We start from the raw sequence: 17,828 nt of genomic DNA, 5'->3' as shown, positions 1-17,828 counted from the left end.
TGTAAAGAAAAAATGTGAACGCCAAAGTAAACAAAATTGAATAATATAAAAAGTTACCTTAAAAATCTGATTTGTATTCTCTTTGATTTCATATGTATATTCTCTAAAAAATTCCCCCTCACAATAGTTTTCTATGGCTTTTATAGCCAAATTTTACAACTTATAACAAGTATGGTGATGGAGTTAGTGGAGGTGATGGAGGTAGTGGATGATTTAGTAGGATGATAGAGTTAGTGGTCGGTTTAGTGGGGTGCTTAATTTGAGTTGGTTTGATTGGGCCCGGCCAGAAATTTGGTCCTGCACACTTCAATAAACAAAAACCTTGTCATGTGGAATTTTTATCTATATTATTATTTACATGAAATTAAATATACGTGTATTTAAATTAAATTAAATTATTTTTTATTTTCATTCTTCTTCGAACCATCCACGTTGGTTTTTTTTTTTCGTTCTTCATTGTTTCTATCTTTTTTTCTACTCTCTTCCCCCATAAAATTTTCACATTATTTTTTTTTTCATTTCAATAAAATTTGCGAGTTTTCCCATCCCCCAATTTTTTTCCTTTTTACATTTACACTAAAAATTCTCTTTTTTCCATTTTTGCTACCGTAAATAAAGGGAGGAAGGGAGGTGAAGGTGAAGGGGGAGAGAGAGAGAGAAAGACAGAGGAGATAGAAAAAAAATATAATATTAAATTTGAATTAAATTATTATTTAATATTAACTACTTTTTGATATTATTTAAAATGACACGTGTTAACTCTGGATTGAATGAATGATTTCTTTTTACAGAAATAATGGTAGGAATTCATAACAATTATGGAATTATAATTTAATTACATGATTCAATTAAAAGAAGTTTAAGTAGAAAGTGGTATCGGATTAAGCTTAGAAACATAAAACCCATTTGAAATGGCCACTAAAGCCTGGGGTGGTGAAATTATGGGGTTTCTCATCGCTCCCAAAGCCAAAACCCCAAAAACAAAACATTAACTCTCACAGTGTTCTCTCAAAATTGGTACAAATTTCTCTCCATATTTACTATAAAAATTCTCATCAAAACTTATTTTTGCAACTACATCTTGTCGCCCAAAATAAAAAGTTTTTAGTACTACATCTTTAATTGACTTATCAAAACAAGGATACAAAGTCCTTTAAATAGGCTAAGTTTAAAAGGTTAAAATGACTAAAATATCCTTAAAATAATAAGAGTTTGATTGAAAAAAGATAGCAGAGTTTAACTAGGTGAAGAAACTTGATTTTTGTCAAGAACACGTCACAATATCCCCATTCGCGTCGTCATGATGCCGTCCATGGTTGTAACGTCGAGAAATTTCTCATCATAACATCATTGGCTGACTTTAGTATTGTGATACTAAAATTCTTGTGTCATAATACAAGTTGTATTAAATATCTACAAACTATATGATAAATATAAGGCACACCCCACAAAGTGTATATAGTAGAAATCTTCATTATTAAAGTTATAATGGTGGTTGAAGTTGGTTTCTAATTTTGGATATGAAATGTTAAACCATTCATTAAATGATTGAAAACTTATGTTAGTTTTCCAATTGCAGCCAAAGTATTCCTCACAAGTCAAAAGCAAGCCAACAACCCTTTTTCATTTACCCTTCAACTAACCTAAACCCAAAAATTTAATCTAATTATTTCTAATCAGATTCAATTTAATTTAATTATGAAAAGTTGATAATTTAATTTCATTCAACTCGAATTCAAATTAATTCGAACTTAAATTAAGTATATTTTTTAGAAAAATAAAATTAATAATTTATCACAATATTTTGATTCTGTTTTATTTGAAAATTCTAAAAATATTTTCCGCTCATTATTATTTTTATTTTTTCATTATTTTAAATCCTAAAAGTCTAATTAATTTCTAGTTATCCCACAAATTTTAAATTAAATAATTTTATTTTAACAAAAAAATATTTATAATGACAATTTTAAAATAAACTAAATAATAACTTTTTTTCAACTTTTTTTATGGTTTTTATATATTGGATTATAGGTTAATTAATTTCAATTTATTATATTTTATAATTATTAATTTTATAATATATTTAAACCAATTAATAATTCCTGTACTTCTGTTTTTAAAATATAAATACAAATAACTTGAATTTAAAATAATCGGATTCAAAATAATAAGGCTATTAAATTAAACTCAAATCTAAACCTGAAATGACAATAATTTGAAATGGTTTGAACCCAAAGTGACCAAAACTTGAGATGACCCGAACTCAAAATGATTCGATTTCGAAACTAATTTTACTAGAAATAACTGAATATTTCTAAAACTCGAATTAACCATATCAAGATTCATCCAACCTGCCCAACTCAGAGGTCTAGCATAGTTTTTATTTTGTATTGGTTCAACTGTTCCTAAGTACTGAAGACAAGTTTAGTAAAGATATCCAACAAAGTGGTAGGAATAACAGCGAGCAACCATGTATTGACTAAGAGATTCAGGTTATTTGACTAAGCTATCCACACTCTTGTTTAGTTGGATTACTTTGAATAGAGGAAAGGTTATAAAAATCTTGAAATTTGTTGTATTAGAATATTAATTATGACTACTATGTTAACCAAACATGGGGATTTTTTTACTTTCATACGTATTTATTTTCCTGTGATTTTAAGTTTATTAATAAATGAAGTATTCGAAGCAATGGGCTAATTAGCAGTTTACTCTCGTACTTACGCTATGGAGTGTTTGTGTGCCAGACATTAATTTGCTCCTAATGGCGTGTGAGTCATAAAAAAAATATTAGGGTAAAACTATTAATAAGTTTATGTTTTGGTCACACTTAACTTCAAAAGTTATAAAATTGTCACCGAACATTTTGAAAGTTTTTCATTTAAATCACTAGGCTATTAAAATTATTGTTGTATGATCTTCTCTATTCACACCACCTAAACCAATGGAAAACTCTTCTTCCCATTCTCTTTTACAGTTCATTTTTTTTCATAAACCAACTTTGAACATCATAGGTATGTAAATCAAAATCCGAACACCTTTTTCAATCTCCGACACTAACCGTTATATCGAATTGAATTTAAAATATGTTTTTCTACTCGTTGATAGTATTGATCCATCACACCGATCATCACTTGGAGCTTGATGGCTAGACTTTAAAGAAAAATTAACAACATATGACTTAAATAGAAATTTTTGAATAGTTTATTGATCATTTTGTAACTTTTTAAAATTAAATGATTAAAATATAAAGTTACTAATAGTTTAATAATTTTAAATGAGGATGAGGTTTTTGACTTAGTGGGAGGGATACATGGGCTTGGGTTGTTGGATTATATAGATTCAACCAATGTAGAGCGTGGCCAAACTCTCCTTAACAATTCATTTTTCTATATTAGGGGGCGCTCTAGGTTTCAAGACTTGTACGGCGCCGTGCTTGCTTGGACAAATGGATGAAACAAAGCTTATCACCACCAACTTATAATAAGATTGTTAACTTTGATTTCCGATTTTTTTTTTTAATCCATGGTAGTTTTAGAATTAGGTGGTTTTTAAAATTTGGTCCTTAGAATTTAAATTTTATTAAAATATGATGATATAATATTCTGAAATTGTGTCATGTTATTATCAGAAAAAAATTATTTTATATATATTTAGTTTTTTTAGATTTTATATAATTTTAAAATTTTTAAGTGATGAAGTGATATAATTTTTAATCTAGAAAAGTTGTTAAGTTCTGAACTAATTTGAATAAAAAAATTTAGGGATCAAATTATTTTTTTTACTAAATTTAAAAACTAAATATTACTTTATCTTTTTTATATTACTATTTTATAAATACAATTAATATTTTAGTGATAAATGTTTTATAATTTTAGCTATTTATTTTAGGTGAAATACTACTTTAATATTATATTAGAGTAAATGGATCATTTCTCTATAATATCTCTGTTATAATAAATTTTTTAATTGAATTAATATTACTTATCAATGGAGTAGGAAAATTACCAAAATCCTACTAATGCATTTTTTTAATATTATTTTAAACCAATAAAAATTTAAACACGATAATCTAACTTAGATATGTCTTAATATGTGAATTAACAATAATCTAATATTTTGAGAAAAATAAATAAAAGGATTTTTTTTAACTTGTTTTAAAGAGATGTTATATTTTTACTAATTTTTCTAATTTTAAGTTAAATTTATAACAATTATTCTTTATATTGTGACCAGATATTTTAATAATTATGTAATAATTATTTTTTTTACAATAATACTTTATACAACTAAACGGATTTTTATTTTGAAAAGGCATAAAGATAAATTTAGTATTTATTGTTTACGTTTTTGTCAATAATGTTAATTTTTTAAAAGTTAAATTTAGCCTTCAACCTTTTACAAAAAGTCAAATTTGACCACTAACCTTTCAAAAACGAGTTGAATTATTTTTCTAATGGAAATATTAATTAAAATGTTAAATTTTTAAACATGATAAACTGCATAGCAATTCATGTATACTAGTCTTGTTTTTTGAATTTTTATGAATTTTTAAAATCTTTTTTGAATATCATTTTTTTATTTTTAAATTTTGTTGACTTGATATATAAGACAAATAATGTCATATTATTATGAAGTATATGTGGATTGTCACATAAGTTTCCACGCTAACATCATTAAAAAATTTTGTGTTTTAGCCAACATTAATTAAAAAATAATTTGACACTTTTTGAAAATTAATGACAAAAGATATAAAGGTTAAGAGCTAAATTCATTAATATGCCTTTTCAAAATTAATACTAATTTAAAAGCTAATTTTTAATTTCAAAATTAAAAAAAAAAGTTGCATTTAAAATGTTGGTTGAGAAAGTTTGCTAGTGTAGTTTTTCAATTCTATAAGCAAGGTTGAATAAATAACAAATATTTATTTAATTTATTTTAATATTTTTTTAAGGAGACATGATATCATTTCATCCTTGATTATGTAGTTTTTTAATTTCCTTAGCAATATTTAAAATAAAATCTAAAATATGATTATTTAATTGTAAAAATAATTACACCAAAAACATGTTGTTTTTTCCGTTTGTTTTGTTTTTTATTTTTTAAGATTGTTTTGGCCACTAAAAATTAACTATTTTGGCGGCCAGAAGCAACCCTACACATAATCTATTTTATTTAGCCTTAATAAGGAGAATGTAATAGAGGGAAGAAGCAGCCGTCAAGTCAACAACATAAGCTGTTCAGCTATTTTGCCGTGCGGTGCGGTTATGAAGTTTAGGTCCGGTCCCGGCTGCCCTCGTGTTTATAATTAATTGGGCAGACATATTTTGTAAGAAGGGATTGCGGCTATTTGCCTATGTTGTTTACCAATGTGGAAATCAATCATTTCATATAGGTGGTCGAATGGATCCGATTAATTTAAATTAATATATTTTTTAAGTAAAAATAAAAATATTAAATTGATTTTTATTCAATTTAATTGTTTCGTATCAATTCTTGAGTTAATATGTTTAATATCCTTCTCCAAATCGATATTTCTATTGATTCTCAATTCTATTGATTCAACCAAATAGTCTAGTTTAATTTAAACAACGTTGGTGAAAATCACACGGTGCTAACAAGCTATTTTAGTTTGATTTAAAAAAATTAAATTTGATTCACTAAATATTGAATAAAGCTCGAGCTATATTCGAAATAAGTAATATTCGACTTAAATAGCTTATTAGCCTTTTTGAAATTTTCATTTCTAATATATATTTAAAATATTATTATTAGGCTCAGTTTGTTTCACCGAAAATGATTTTCGAAAAATGATTTTTGGAAAATTATTTACTTTTCTGGAAAAAGCTAATATTTTCTAGATGAATCTGTGTAAAATATTTTCTGTTGTTTAGTAGATTTCTTAAATAATTTTTATAAAAATTGTTTTCAATTAAACAAACATACATTTGAGATTTTCTTATTTTTTATTGTTTAATTGAATTTATTTTTATCTATAATTTTATATTTTACATTGTTTTTGCATATATTAAAAATATTATGTTAAATTCAGATTCATTGCAACATCATTTTTTAATTACATGACTACTAAGTGAGTATTTTTTATTTAAAAATGTGACATCAACAAATTTGACAAAACAAATTAACGATGTCAACAATTAGGCTTGATTTTCAAATTTGAAAAGTAAAGGGACTAAATTCTTGAAAATAAAAGTACAAAGACTCAATTACAAATCTGTGAAATTTACATAGACTTATGATATATTTAAACCTTTATACTATAAAAATTTATTATTAATATATTTATAATTGTAATAAATAATTATTATTAAAATATTAATATTGAATATTTTTAATAATATGTGAATAATATTATTTAAAATTATTATTTTTAAAATTTATTATTAAAATAAAATTAAAATATTAAATAATTTATAAAAATAATAAATTATATCTATTATATTAATAATTTGTTATATGACTAAATATAAATAATTAAATATGTAGGTTTAATAATATTGAAAAATATAATATTTTAAATATTTTTAAAAATAAAAAAATTATTATCAATATAATAATATTAAGCTTGATTTAAGTTAATTTTTATATAAAAATAAAATTATCTATAAATGAGTTTTTTTCCCCGGAAAATGACTTACGCTTTTCAAAAGGGTAAGTTATTTTATAAGAAAAATGACTTATTTTACCTTGACCTGTAAATCATTTTCTATTGACTAAATTATTTTCTGTGAAACAAACACAGGAAAATACAGAAAATATTTTTTGTAAAACCTTTTACATGTAAACAAACGAACCTTAAATTTGTATTATTGTTCTTAAAAAATATTATTAACTTTATGCTTAATTATTGAATTAAACTTGAATTTAAAAACATACAAGTTTAATTAAAATTTAGTTCGAACTTAATTATGAAAATCGACAAGAATGAGTTAAATAAATATTAAACTTTAAATCAATTGTACCCTAACTTTTTGTACTAATCCACCAAATGTGATAAATTTTTTCATCCACTACCTAAAAGTTTATAATAAAAAAAACCTCTTCAATCCTTCGCAAATTTGAAATTGAGCAAATTAATCCTTCTAAAAAAATTGAAGCAATGTAATCTTTGTCAATTTCGAAAGTGAGCAACTAAAGACAATTAATCATTACATTAATGTTTTTCGTCAATTGTACATAATTTTGATTGGTATAGTAATAAATTTAGCCTACAATGTTTACATATTTGGTCATTTTAGTCTTAATTCTAAAAAATTCAACAAATTCAGCCTTAACATTTACATATTTACACAAATGTTGCAGGATAACTTTGCTAAATTAAAATCAAATTGACAGAACGTGTAAATTTTAGGGGCTAAATTTATTATACTGATAAACCGTAATTTATACATATTTTTACCCCGTGCTTAACGCATTTTATGGATGATTTTTCATAAAAATTGGTGAATTTGATGCTCCTAATACTTTAATTTCATGTTTTATACTTAGGAAGCATAGGAGAGCGAAAGGAATAAGAAATGGACCAAAAACAGAGAAAAATAAGCCAAAGTACGAATTCAGCACGGGCTGGACCTCCTCACACGGGCAAACCACACGGCCGTGTCAATTTGGCAGATTCGAACCACGACTCACACGGGCGTGTCCCTGCCAAGCCCAAGTTGAGTCCAATTCGAAAAAAACCAATTTTGAGGGCTTCTAGGCATTCTAAAACCTACAAATACACCATAGAGGAGAAAAGTAAGGGGACACAGAGGGAGGAAGGAAGGAATTACTTAAAGGTAGCCGATTGATCCATCTCAGAAGACTAATTCATCATCAAGACTGAAGATCTCCCTTCAATTTCCCTTCAGGAGTTTTGGATTTTCTTTATGTTTTGTATTCATTATTCTTCTGAGATGTTTTCCGTTTTAGTTATGAACTAAATCCCTTAAATACCTAAGGGGGATGAAACCTAAAACGAATCTTGTTGTTAATTTCTGAATTGTATGATAAATATTTAACTTGTTCTTAATTATGTGTTCTTAATTCTTGTTTTGATATCTCAGGATACTGATTCAAGATAAGCTCTTATTCAGAGGAGGAATAGACTCTATCTAAGAGTACATTTGTCATAATTAAGCGGAGTTGATTGCGCGCCTAAAGATAGGGTACAAGATTTTGCCGGATTAAGGTGACACCTAATAAGGGGATCCATAGATCGAGTTAATGCAACCCTAGGGCATTAATTAGAGAAAAATTTCAATTATTCAATTTAAGGATTAGTCGTTATTAGTATTGAATAAAGATAATAACATAACTTAGGGATATCTACGGAACAAGTTAAATGAATAAATCATCCGATTCAGAGTCAGAATAACAAGTGAAGTCTAGATGGATTTTTCCTTAGGTATTGTCTTAATTCAATCGTTTTCCAAAAGTAATCCCCCAATTCTACTTTATGTGAATTCTTAGATTAGTTAATTAGTTAGTTAAAACAAAACCACCTTATTCTTAGGCTAGATAATAAAAAGACAGTCATTACTAGTACTTTCAATTCCTTTGGGTTCGACAATCCGATCTTGTTAAAACTATACTACTGTTCGATAGGTACACTTGCCTACGCGATAATAGTTAGTTTCAATGACGATTAATTATAAATATTTAAAACTTACCTGTCACGAAAATCGCGATCATATACCAATCAAATAATATACAATTGACGAAAAGTATTATTTTGAAAGTATTTTTATTTTTTATATAATATTATTTTTAGAATAATTTTATTTATTATATTTTATAGTGATAAAATTCAAATTCAAAACATGAATATTTTTAAATTTTAATTTTACCAATTTAGTCAAAACCACATTTAATTTTCATATTATTTTTTTTACAATTTTTTTCATCTAATGTTATAATACAAATTAATAAATTTATTAATTTATTAATTTATTTTGACAAAGAGAGAGAGAGAGTACATTATGTATAAACTAGAGATGCTATATTTTCATTTTATTCATGCAAGCATATACGAAGAAAAGAAGCATTTTCCGATCCCCTTTGCCTTTCCTAAAAGGTTACGTTTTCCAATTGAACAACGAAAACGCCTCTCTTCATTTAAAGGTTACGTTTTCCAATTGAACAACGAAAACGCCTCTCTTCATTTAAATGCAATCTTTGACCTTACACTAAAAATAAATATTATACTATATAATTCCTAGAATACTAAACCATACCCATTCATTGTTTGATTTTATTGGGAACCAAAAGAAACCAATTATACTTAAGAAATCTAAAGACGAGAGAAAATGGAGAGGGTGAAGGAATCGGAATCGGAGCCGGCGTCGTCGTCGTCGGCGGCGACGGGTAAATTGGAAGAAGAAGTTGGGAGGGTGATGGATCAAGCCAGGGAGTTGCACGAATCTGGAGCTTCGCTTTTATGGAAGATTTCAAACGAGGAGCAATCTCTTCGCCAAAAAGCCATTTCTCTTGAATCTTCTATTCGCCGTGTTCGTTCTTCAATCAATTCGCTTATATCTAAAAAGCTTTTGGATCCTAAGTTCGCTCGCAAGGTAAAACTCCTTAACCTGTTTTGCATGTTCCTTTTTCTTATCATTTCTGTCTTTTAATTGTTTCTTTCTTTCTTTATTTTTTTGGATCTGAGAAACAGCTCGAAGAGGATTTACAGAGAGCCAGCTCCATCCTAACAGATGGAGAAGCCGCTGCTTTTCTTCCTGCTGAAGCTCAGGGTATACTTTGACACTTGCTTGTTCTCTGTCTCTTTCTTTTTAAGTGATTTGATTTCCTGTAGTTAGATGTAGCGATTAATTATTTGTAATTGATATGGCAGGAAGGTTTCTGAGGATGTTTCTGGGGCCAATCAATGTGCGAGCATCTCGTAAAGAAGTCCAGTTGAAAGTTAAGGAGGAATATAACAGCTACAGAGTAAGCATCACTTCTCCTTTACTCTTTTCTAATTTTTATTCGTTGATTGTCTTTTGGTTTGCATATGAATATATTCTTTAATTTAACGATAGCATGCTATTTCCCTCGTATAGAAATTCACCAAATTAATAGTAGGACTTATCAAATTCAAGAGTTGTTTGTGAATTTTTATTAGACAGAAAATTGGGAATTTTTGAAAATTGAAGTATTTATGTATGCTTTCTCTGTACTGTCTTCCTTCAACAGGATAGGACTGCCTTTCTGTTTCTTCTTTTCCCGTTAACTTTGCTTATTTTAAAATCTTGGATTTGGGAAGGATGCTTGCCTGCATTTCCAGTTCAATTGTACGAGGTATTATAAAGGTTACTTAGATTTGGTTCACTTGTTGCTGATTTAAGGCAGAGTTATATTTCTGTGAATTAATGCTGAGTGTATGATATGTAATTGTCAGGCATGGTTGTTGTTCCTTTACACTGGTTTGGCTATGCGAGAGAACATATTGCGAGCAAATGGAAGTGATATTCGTCCATGGTAATTGCATCCCTTTTTTTTTTTCTCAAATGTTTTCTGAAAGCAAACTTGTACATGTTTATTTTGTTGTGTTGTTCCCTGAAAGCAGACGTGTAACTGGAGAGTTGGTTAGAGGGAGGTAGATTTTCAGTATGATAATGTGATAATGTGAAGTTGATGTTTCTTTAAGTTTTGATTGGTGGAATCAATCCTTTTGGTTGTTTCTCAGAGGACATTGAAAGGAAATGGTGTCTATGTTAAATTCTCCTTTGGTTACCCCATCATCACAACTGAGTTTATGTATTGGTTGTAACTTGTAACCATTTTCTTATGTTGTAGATGGCTTATCTGTATGTTATCCCTAACTTAGTTGAAGAAAAATAACTTTTTGTAGACATATTAATGCCTAGAGCACTCTCTTATTGCACATTTCTTATGTTGGTTATGTTGCCGGATTTGCGTGAGAGACCATGGAGATTTGGCTTGCTTGTGATTACATACTAGCATTTTACTCCAATGGCATCTTATTTATCCATGAAAGCTTTATGTGGATCATCTGAAATTGTTCAAATCCATTTAATCTTGTGGATCTTCTTTTTGCGGCTTACAACAGCCTGTGAGAACAATTATTGCCCAGGTTATGGAATGTGTATATGTTAGTTGAAAATCAATTCTAGAACGTATAAATTTTCATTCTTGACGTTCGTCTGTAGTTTGTTTGTGTACATAGTATTTTCCTGGTATTGATGACCATTATACTTTCGCAGGTGGATATACCATCACTATTGTGCTATGCTTATGGCCCTAGTTAGTCTCACTTGGGAGATTAAAAGACAGCCTAATTGCGCTCAGAAGCAGGTCACTGCTGTGCCATTGTACACTAATTAATTTTATTATTTTTATAACTTGACTAACCATGTGTTAAACCCCTGTGCAGAGAGGTGTAGAACTTTTCCTTCAATGGGCTATGATGCAAGGAGTTGCCATGCTTCTTCAAAATAGATATCAGCGTCAGAGACTTTATACTCGTATTGCCCTTGGAAAGGTGTTATCTTCTTCCCGCATAAGCAATGGCTATTATGCCTCCATGTCAGATCCTTAAAATTATAGAGAATCAGTTCTAAATGCAAATATTTTATTGTTGTTTCCAGGCTAATAGAATGGATGTTGTGTGGGGAGAAACGTCTGGTGTAGACGGCCAACTGTGGGTTTTATGTCCAATTCTTTTCGCTATGCAGGTAATGCAAGCTAACTTTTGATTAATTGCTGAGAATATGTGACTGGACGAAATCCGTTTTATGATATTCTTTTTACCACTAAAAGGGTGTAAAACCTTCAGTTGTTGTGAACATGGTTATAGGGGTTTGAGGCATATGTTGGACTCCTATTGCTCAAGACAGCATTCGTTGGAGTTGTTACCGAATGGCAGGTAGGTTTTCTCTTAGTAAACAACATATGGTTGTATGTGAACTTGAAAAATGGTACCAATAATGGAAAACTGGGTTTTGGCAGGTAATTTGTTGTGGGATACTTTTGGTTTTGATGGCTGTTGGGAACTTTATAAACACTATACAGACACTCGTGACAAAATCAAGGTTTAAAGCAAAGATGAAAAGATCAAAGAGCAAGCCGGAGTTGGATTAGAATGTCCTTTATTGTTAGGTAAATCTTACATAAACATGTTTGTTAAGTATACTTCATATGAAAATTAGTTGAGTGGAAGCAAGCAACGCCTAGATATTCTTTCACCATTTTGAACTCTTTAAGAAAATGGCAAGTCCAAGGCTTGGCTTCTGTTTTTTTTTTTTTTTCTTTGAAATGTATTTTTGTAAGGTATTTTTATTTATATAAATTTTGATTTGTTAACGAATCTGAGATATTTAATTCGTGTTATTGTTCGCATTGCTTTATTGTGTAGTGTTATATTCTCAAGTACATTTAGTTGTAATCTTACTGAAAGTTGGTCCCCTAGTTTTCTGATATTCAAATTTATGGCCATCTCCAGGCCACTGTGGACAGTCCACAGCTCGGCCACAACACTGATTGCTTTTGGGATATGCTTGATGACCTAGTTTCAATTGTGATCGCTAATAACAGCTTTAGCTTTTGCAATAACTCTTAATATTTAAGGGTTAAGGATTCGTAGAATCATCCCTTGCAATGTCCTGAACTTTTTGTCCAGAAATTGTCAAGAAATGTCCAAATGCCTGTCTTATCCCTAAAATCACATTCAAGACTTGATACGGATACTACGGGTGACTTTTTTTTTAAATTATCAGTTTCGTAATTGTATTTATTGATATATCTTTGAGTACTTCAAAACTGAGGATGATCACGATGCACCCCTTCGAATCATATTGCAGATTTTAAGAAAATGAGAATCAAATTAATTCGAAATTGAACAAGTGTGGGTTTTGGGAGAGAACATTTCGTTATATTTAAGAGACTTTTACTTGGATGAGACTTAGATTTTTTATAATTAATTTTTTATAATAAAAAAATAAATTACATTATAAAAAAGGATATAAAGAGTAATTATGGAAATTAACTTAAAAATTTATCTAAAATAATGATATAATGTGCTATGTTAGCGACAGTCAATAATATAATAACCAAAATATGACAAATCGACCATGTGACTATGTTACCTATATTATATATCCAGGGAATGCTAAACCGTACCCTTTCATTGTTAGATTTTATTAGGATAACCCCCTAAAAACGATTTTACTCGAAAATTCTAAAGACGAGGAAATGCAGAGGGCGAATGAATCGGCGTCGGCGTCGGCGTCTGCGTCTGCGTCGGCGGATAAATTTGAAGAAGAAGTAGGGAGGGTGATAGAGCAAGCCAGGGAGTTGCACGAATCTGGAGCTTCGCTTTTATGGAAGATTTCAAACGAGGAGCAGTCTCTTCGCCAAAAAGCCATTTCTCTTGAATCCTCTATTCGCCGTGTTCGTTCTTCGATCAACTCGCTTGTATCTAAAAAGCTTTTGGATCCTAAGTTCGCAAGCAAGGCAAAACTCCTTAACCTTTGCATGTTCCTTTTTCTCATCATTTCTCTCTTTTAATTATTTTATTTTGTTTTGGATCTGAGAAACAGCTCGAAGAGGATTTACAGAGAGCCAGCTCCATCTTAACAGATGGAGAAGCCGCTGCTTTTCTTCCTGCCAAAGCTCAGGGTATACTTTGATACTTACATGTTCTCTGTTTGTCTCTTTTTTTAAGTGATCTGATTTCTTGTCATTAGAGGTAGCGATTAATTAATTTGTAATTGGTATGGCAGGAAGGTTTCTGAGGATGTTTCTGGGACCGATCAATGTGCGGGCATCTCGTAAAGAAGTGCAGTTGAAAGTTAAGGAGGAATATAACGGCTATAGAGTAAGCATCACTTCTCTTTTACCCTTTTCTAATTTTTATTCGTTGATTGTCTTTTGATTTGCATATGAATAAATTCTTTAATTCAACAGTTGCATGTCATTTCCCTCGTATAGAAATTCACCAAATTAATAGCAGGATTTATCAAATTCATGAGTTGTTTGTGAATTTTTATTAGATAGAAAATTGGGAATTTGTGAAATTTTAAGTATTTATGCTTACTCTGAACTGGTTTTCCTTCAACAGGATAGGACTGCCTTTCTGTTTCTTCTTTTCCCGTTAACCTTGCTTATTTTAAAATCTTGGATTTGGGAAGGCTGCTTGCCTGCATTTCCAGTTCAATTGTACGAGGTATTATGAAGGTTACTCCTTAGGGTTTTGTTTAGATTTGGTTCACTTGTTGCTGATTTAAGGCGGAGTTATATTTCTGTGAATTGATGCTGAGTGTATGATATGTAATTGTCAGGCATGGTTGTTGTTCCTTTACACTGGTTTGGCTATGCGAGAGAACATATTGCGAGCAAATGGAAGTGACATCCGTCCATGGTAAATGTATCCCTTTTTCTTTTCCTAAAATGTTTTCTGAAAGCAAACATGTACATGTTTATCTTGTTGTGTTATTCCCTGAAAGCAGACATGTAACTGGAGAGTTAGTGTTAGAGCGGGGTAGATTTTTTACCGGTATGATAATGTGAAGTTGATGTTTCTTTAAGCTTTGAAGGGCGGAATCATCCTTTTGGTTGTTTTCCTGAGGACATTGAAAGGAAATAGTGTCTATGTTAAATTCTCCTTTGGTTACCCCATCATCACAACTGAGTTTATGTACTGGTTGTAACTTGTAACCATTTTCTTATGTTGTAGATGGCTTATATGTATTTGAAGAAGACAAATATTGGATAACTTTTGTATACATATTAATGCCTAGAACAGTCTCTTATTGTACTTTGATTAATTGTCTTGATTGCTTATGTTGGCTATGCTGTCGGATTTGCATGAGAGACCATAGAGATTTGCTTGCTTGTATTGACGACCATTACACTTCTGCAGGTGGATATACCATCACTATTGTGCTATGCTTATGGCCCTAGTTAGTCTCACTTGGGAGATCAAAAGACAGCCTAATTGTGCTCAAAAGCAGGTCACTGTTGTGCCATTGTATGCTAATTATTTATAACTTATTGCTGATTAACAATCTGTTAAATCCTGTGCAGAGAGGTGTAGAACTTTTCCTTCAATGGGCTATGATGCAAGGAGTTGCCATGCTTCTTCAAAATAGATATCAGCGTCAGAGACTTTATACTCGTATTGCCCTTGGAAAGGTGTTATCTTCTTCCTGCAACCCGCATAAAAAAAGTTGTTTCCTTTAATCGTTAATTATTTTTGCATAGTAGCTATAAGCAGTGGCTATTATGCCTCCATTTCAGATCCTTAAAATTATAGAGAATCAGTTCTAAATGCAAATCTTTTGTTGTTGTTTCCAGGCTAATAGAATGGATGTTGTGTGGGGAGAAACGGCTGGTGTAGATGGCCAACTGTGGGTTTTATGTCCAATACTTTTCGTTATGCAGGTAGTGCAAAGCTAACTTTTGATTAATTGCTGAGAATATGTAGACGGGTCGAAATTGGTTTTATGATGTTTTCCTTAACCACTAAAAGGACTAAAACCTTCAGTTGTTTTGAACATTGTTATAGGGTTTTGAGGCATATGTTGGACTGCTATTGCTCAAGACAGCATTTGTTGGAGTTGTTACTGAATGGCAGGTAGGTTTTCGCATCTCGTGATTTCTCTCTTTGATCATATATACCTGAAAGTATAAAGAATTAGTAAACAACATGTGGTTGTATGTAAACTTGAAAATTTGGATTTTGGCAGGTAATTTGTTGTGGGATACTTTTGGTTTTGATGGCTGTTGGAAACTTTATAAACACAATACAGACACTCATGACGAAATCAAGGTTTAAAGCAAAGATGAAAAGATCAAAGAGCAAGGCGGAGTTGGATTAGAATGTCCCTAATTGTTAGGTAAATCTTACATCTAGTTTTTTAGTGTCATTTTTTTTTATGTTTCCAGTGTCTCATATATGTTTGTTTTAGATGAGGCAAAGTGTTTGTTTTTGAAGTATTTTCATTTTCACAGGCAGTTTTACTTTATATGAAATACACTCTTTTTTTGGTGTGTGTTTAACCAAAATGTAAAGTTCAGTGGAAACAAGCAACGCCTGGATGTTCTTTCACCATTTTGTAAATGGCAAGCCCAATACTAGGCTTTTTTGTTTTTCTTTTTAATTTACGTAATTTTGTAAGATAGTTCTATATTTATATAAATATTGATGATTCTGAGATACTTGTTTATTAATTCATGTTGTTTTTCGCATTTTTGTCTAGTGTTATATTCCAAACATACATTTAGTTGTAAGCTTACTGGAAAAATATACATTTAGTTGTAACCTTACTGGAAATTGGTTTCCTAGTGTATCGGCATACATCTGCTTGAGAATCCTATGCGAGAAAGCTTACTGATTGCTCCGATGGCCGATGACCGAGTTTCCATTGTGATCGCAGATAACAGCTTCACCAACTGCATTTGTCACGGGCAGCGGAATTCTAGCCCCGTGATACATTGCCTGGGTTTCGCTCCATGAAGAGCTGTCCGTGTTAAGTTTCAGCCAACCACTACTCGGGGCTTGCCAAGAGACCGAGATAAAGCACTGTAGTGGTCTGCTGCTTATAGATAAATTGAGAGGGCAAAAAAAAAAAAACCCCCACCGGCTCCTGCAGTAGTTTTTACCGTAACAGTGTTCTATTGGGGGACTTTTCCCCAAAATAAGTGTGAATTACGTTGCAATATTTCCCAAAAGCATCATAAACCAAGGGATTGTAGGTCTAAGGTACCAGGTTTTGGATATTAGGATCACATGAAACAAGCCTTCGCAAATGGTGTCCATGGGTCAATAGTTTCCTAAAAGCCCATTACCTTTCATGTGAAGGCCTGTAAATTCAAGTCCAACTCTCAAGTAGAAAAACAAATTAAAAGGTTAAAGTACATGAGAGGTTCCTGTATTATTAGTCTCTGGATGAATTTAGTCTTTATGATATTAAAAAAGAATCAACTAAGTTTATCTTAATTTTTTTAAATAATTTCTTTCAATTTGGTACTATTTTATATTTTTTAATAGTAGAAACACACATTCTCCAAAATAAAGGTTAGCTATGATTTGTAAAAGCCACCGGCTCCAGAGTTTCTGCTTTTTAGTTGAAACTTCTTTTGGTTGGCATGACAAATTGTTAAATTTATTATTATATGTAAATATTTTTTTATAAATAAAATGAATAACGAAATAATTAGATACGTGAGAAGACAATCTTTCATAGCTATTTGGTCGGTAAAGGATACTCTTCATGCTATTAGGGCGTCGCCTTTTAAGTGTATGGTCACCATCCAACTACTTAATTTTATCCTTTTTAAGTTATAAGTTGAGTTTTGGGGGCTTAATTGAAAGTTCCAAAACTTTTGAGAACTCAATTAAAATTTTCAAAAAATTTGAAAGATTTAAATTTTTATTTTATTTTTAAGATGCTTAATGAGAATTGTTGAAAATGTTAGAGGGTTTAATTAAAATTTTCATAAGACTTAATTAGAAAAAAAAATAAATCTGTCCAATTAAAAATTAAATTTATTTTAAGATTTAATGATAATTTTTTAAGTGTGGGGCATTTTTTTTTTGGTACTATGTTTACAATACACATTAAATCACACTTAAGGGCGTGATTTCAACATAATATCTTAAAATTTTAATAACTTCAAACTCACCATTAAAGTTATTTTTTGGTAATACATTAAGTTAAGATTTCAATTACATCATTAATGTAACTATTACAATGACGATGATGATAGGAACCAAAGTAATATATGAAAAATTAGATCTCATAATTTTTATTTTTTTTGGTAATAAATAAGAGTTTAGCCATACGCTAAAACTACAGTAGTATTATTGG

General features: G+C 30.1%; 2 protein-coding genes across 6 annotated transcripts; both read left to right on the top strand.

The window, feature by feature from the left end:
• The first annotated feature begins 9,019 nt into the window (after positions 1-9,019).
• On the top strand, positions 9,020-12,321 carry LOC107924387 (transmembrane protein 120 homolog). Of its 2 annotated transcripts, none has more exons than XR_005904714.1 (10): positions 9,020-9,572; positions 9,671-9,749; positions 9,851-9,945; positions 10,192-10,296; positions 10,397-10,476; positions 11,223-11,313; positions 11,393-11,500; positions 11,607-11,693; positions 11,795-11,884; positions 11,968-12,016. XR_005904714.1 is itself a non-coding variant. In XM_016854813.2 (10 exons), exons 1-10 carry the CDS (start codon positions 9,309-9,311, stop codon positions 12,097-12,099), a joined length of 1,110 nt encoding a protein of 369 aa, XP_016710302.2. In that variant the 5' UTR covers positions 9,020-9,308; the 3' UTR covers positions 12,100-12,321. The 2 variants fall into 2 exon arrangements, 1 of the variants encoding a protein (XP_016710302.2); XM_016854813.2 differs by having other exon boundaries at positions 11,816-11,884; positions 11,968-12,321.
• Positions 12,322-13,093: 772 nt separating this feature from the next.
• Positions 13,094-16,957, top strand: LOC107944287 (transmembrane protein 120 homolog). 4 transcript variants are annotated; one of them, XM_016878113.2, is made up of 11 exons: positions 13,096-13,470; positions 13,557-13,635; positions 13,740-13,834; positions 14,078-14,182; positions 14,298-14,377; positions 14,879-14,969; positions 15,043-15,150; positions 15,313-15,399; positions 15,524-15,592; positions 15,705-15,854; positions 16,395-16,957. In XM_016878113.2, the coding sequence occupies exons 1-10, from the start codon at positions 13,210-13,212 to the stop codon at positions 15,834-15,836; spliced, it is 1,107 nt and encodes a 368-aa protein (XP_016733602.1). In that variant the 5' UTR covers positions 13,096-13,209; the 3' UTR covers positions 15,837-15,854; positions 16,395-16,957. The 4 variants fall into 4 exon arrangements, with proteins under 4 accessions (XP_016733599.1, XP_016733602.1, XP_016733603.1 ...); XM_016878114.2 differs by having other exon boundaries at positions 16,304-16,957; XM_016878111.2 differs by lacking the exon at positions 16,395-16,957 and adding an exon at positions 15,970-16,174.
• The last annotated feature ends 871 nt before the right edge of the window (positions 16,958-17,828 follow it).

Source organism: Gossypium hirsutum, chromosome A11 (assembly GCF_007990345.1).
Source record: "Gossypium hirsutum isolate 1008001.06 chromosome A11, Gossypium_hirsutum_v2.1, whole genome shotgun sequence".
NCBI lineage: Eukaryota > Viridiplantae > Streptophyta > Magnoliopsida > Malvales > Malvaceae > Gossypium > Gossypium hirsutum.
Note: the sequence above shows the minus strand (reverse complement) of the source record. Positions and strands in the feature narration are given on the sequence as shown.

Bases quoted from the DNA above. Each gene is read 5' to 3' on its own strand.
- LOC107924387 (XM_016854813.2), top strand. From the start codon at position 9,309: ATGGAGAGGGTGAAGGAATCGGAATCGGAGCCGGCGTCGTCGTCGTCG. The intron at 10,477-11,222 runs GTAATTGCATCC...ATACTTTCGCAG, and splicing joins GGAAGTGATATTCGTCCATG to GTGGATATACCATCACTATT. The intron at 11,885-11,967 runs GTAGGTTTTCTC...GGGTTTTGGCAG, and splicing joins GAGTTGTTACCGAATGGCAG to GTAATTTGTTGTGGGATACT.
- LOC107944287 (XM_016878113.2), top strand. From the start codon at position 13,210: ATGCAGAGGGCGAATGAATCGGCGTCGGCGTCGGCGTCTGCGTCTGCG. The intron at 13,471-13,556 runs GCAAAACTCCTT...TCTGAGAAACAG, and splicing joins ATCCTAAGTTCGCAAGCAAG to CTCGAAGAGGATTTACAGAG. The intron at 14,378-14,878 runs GTAAATGTATCC...ACACTTCTGCAG, and splicing joins GGAAGTGACATCCGTCCATG to GTGGATATACCATCACTATT.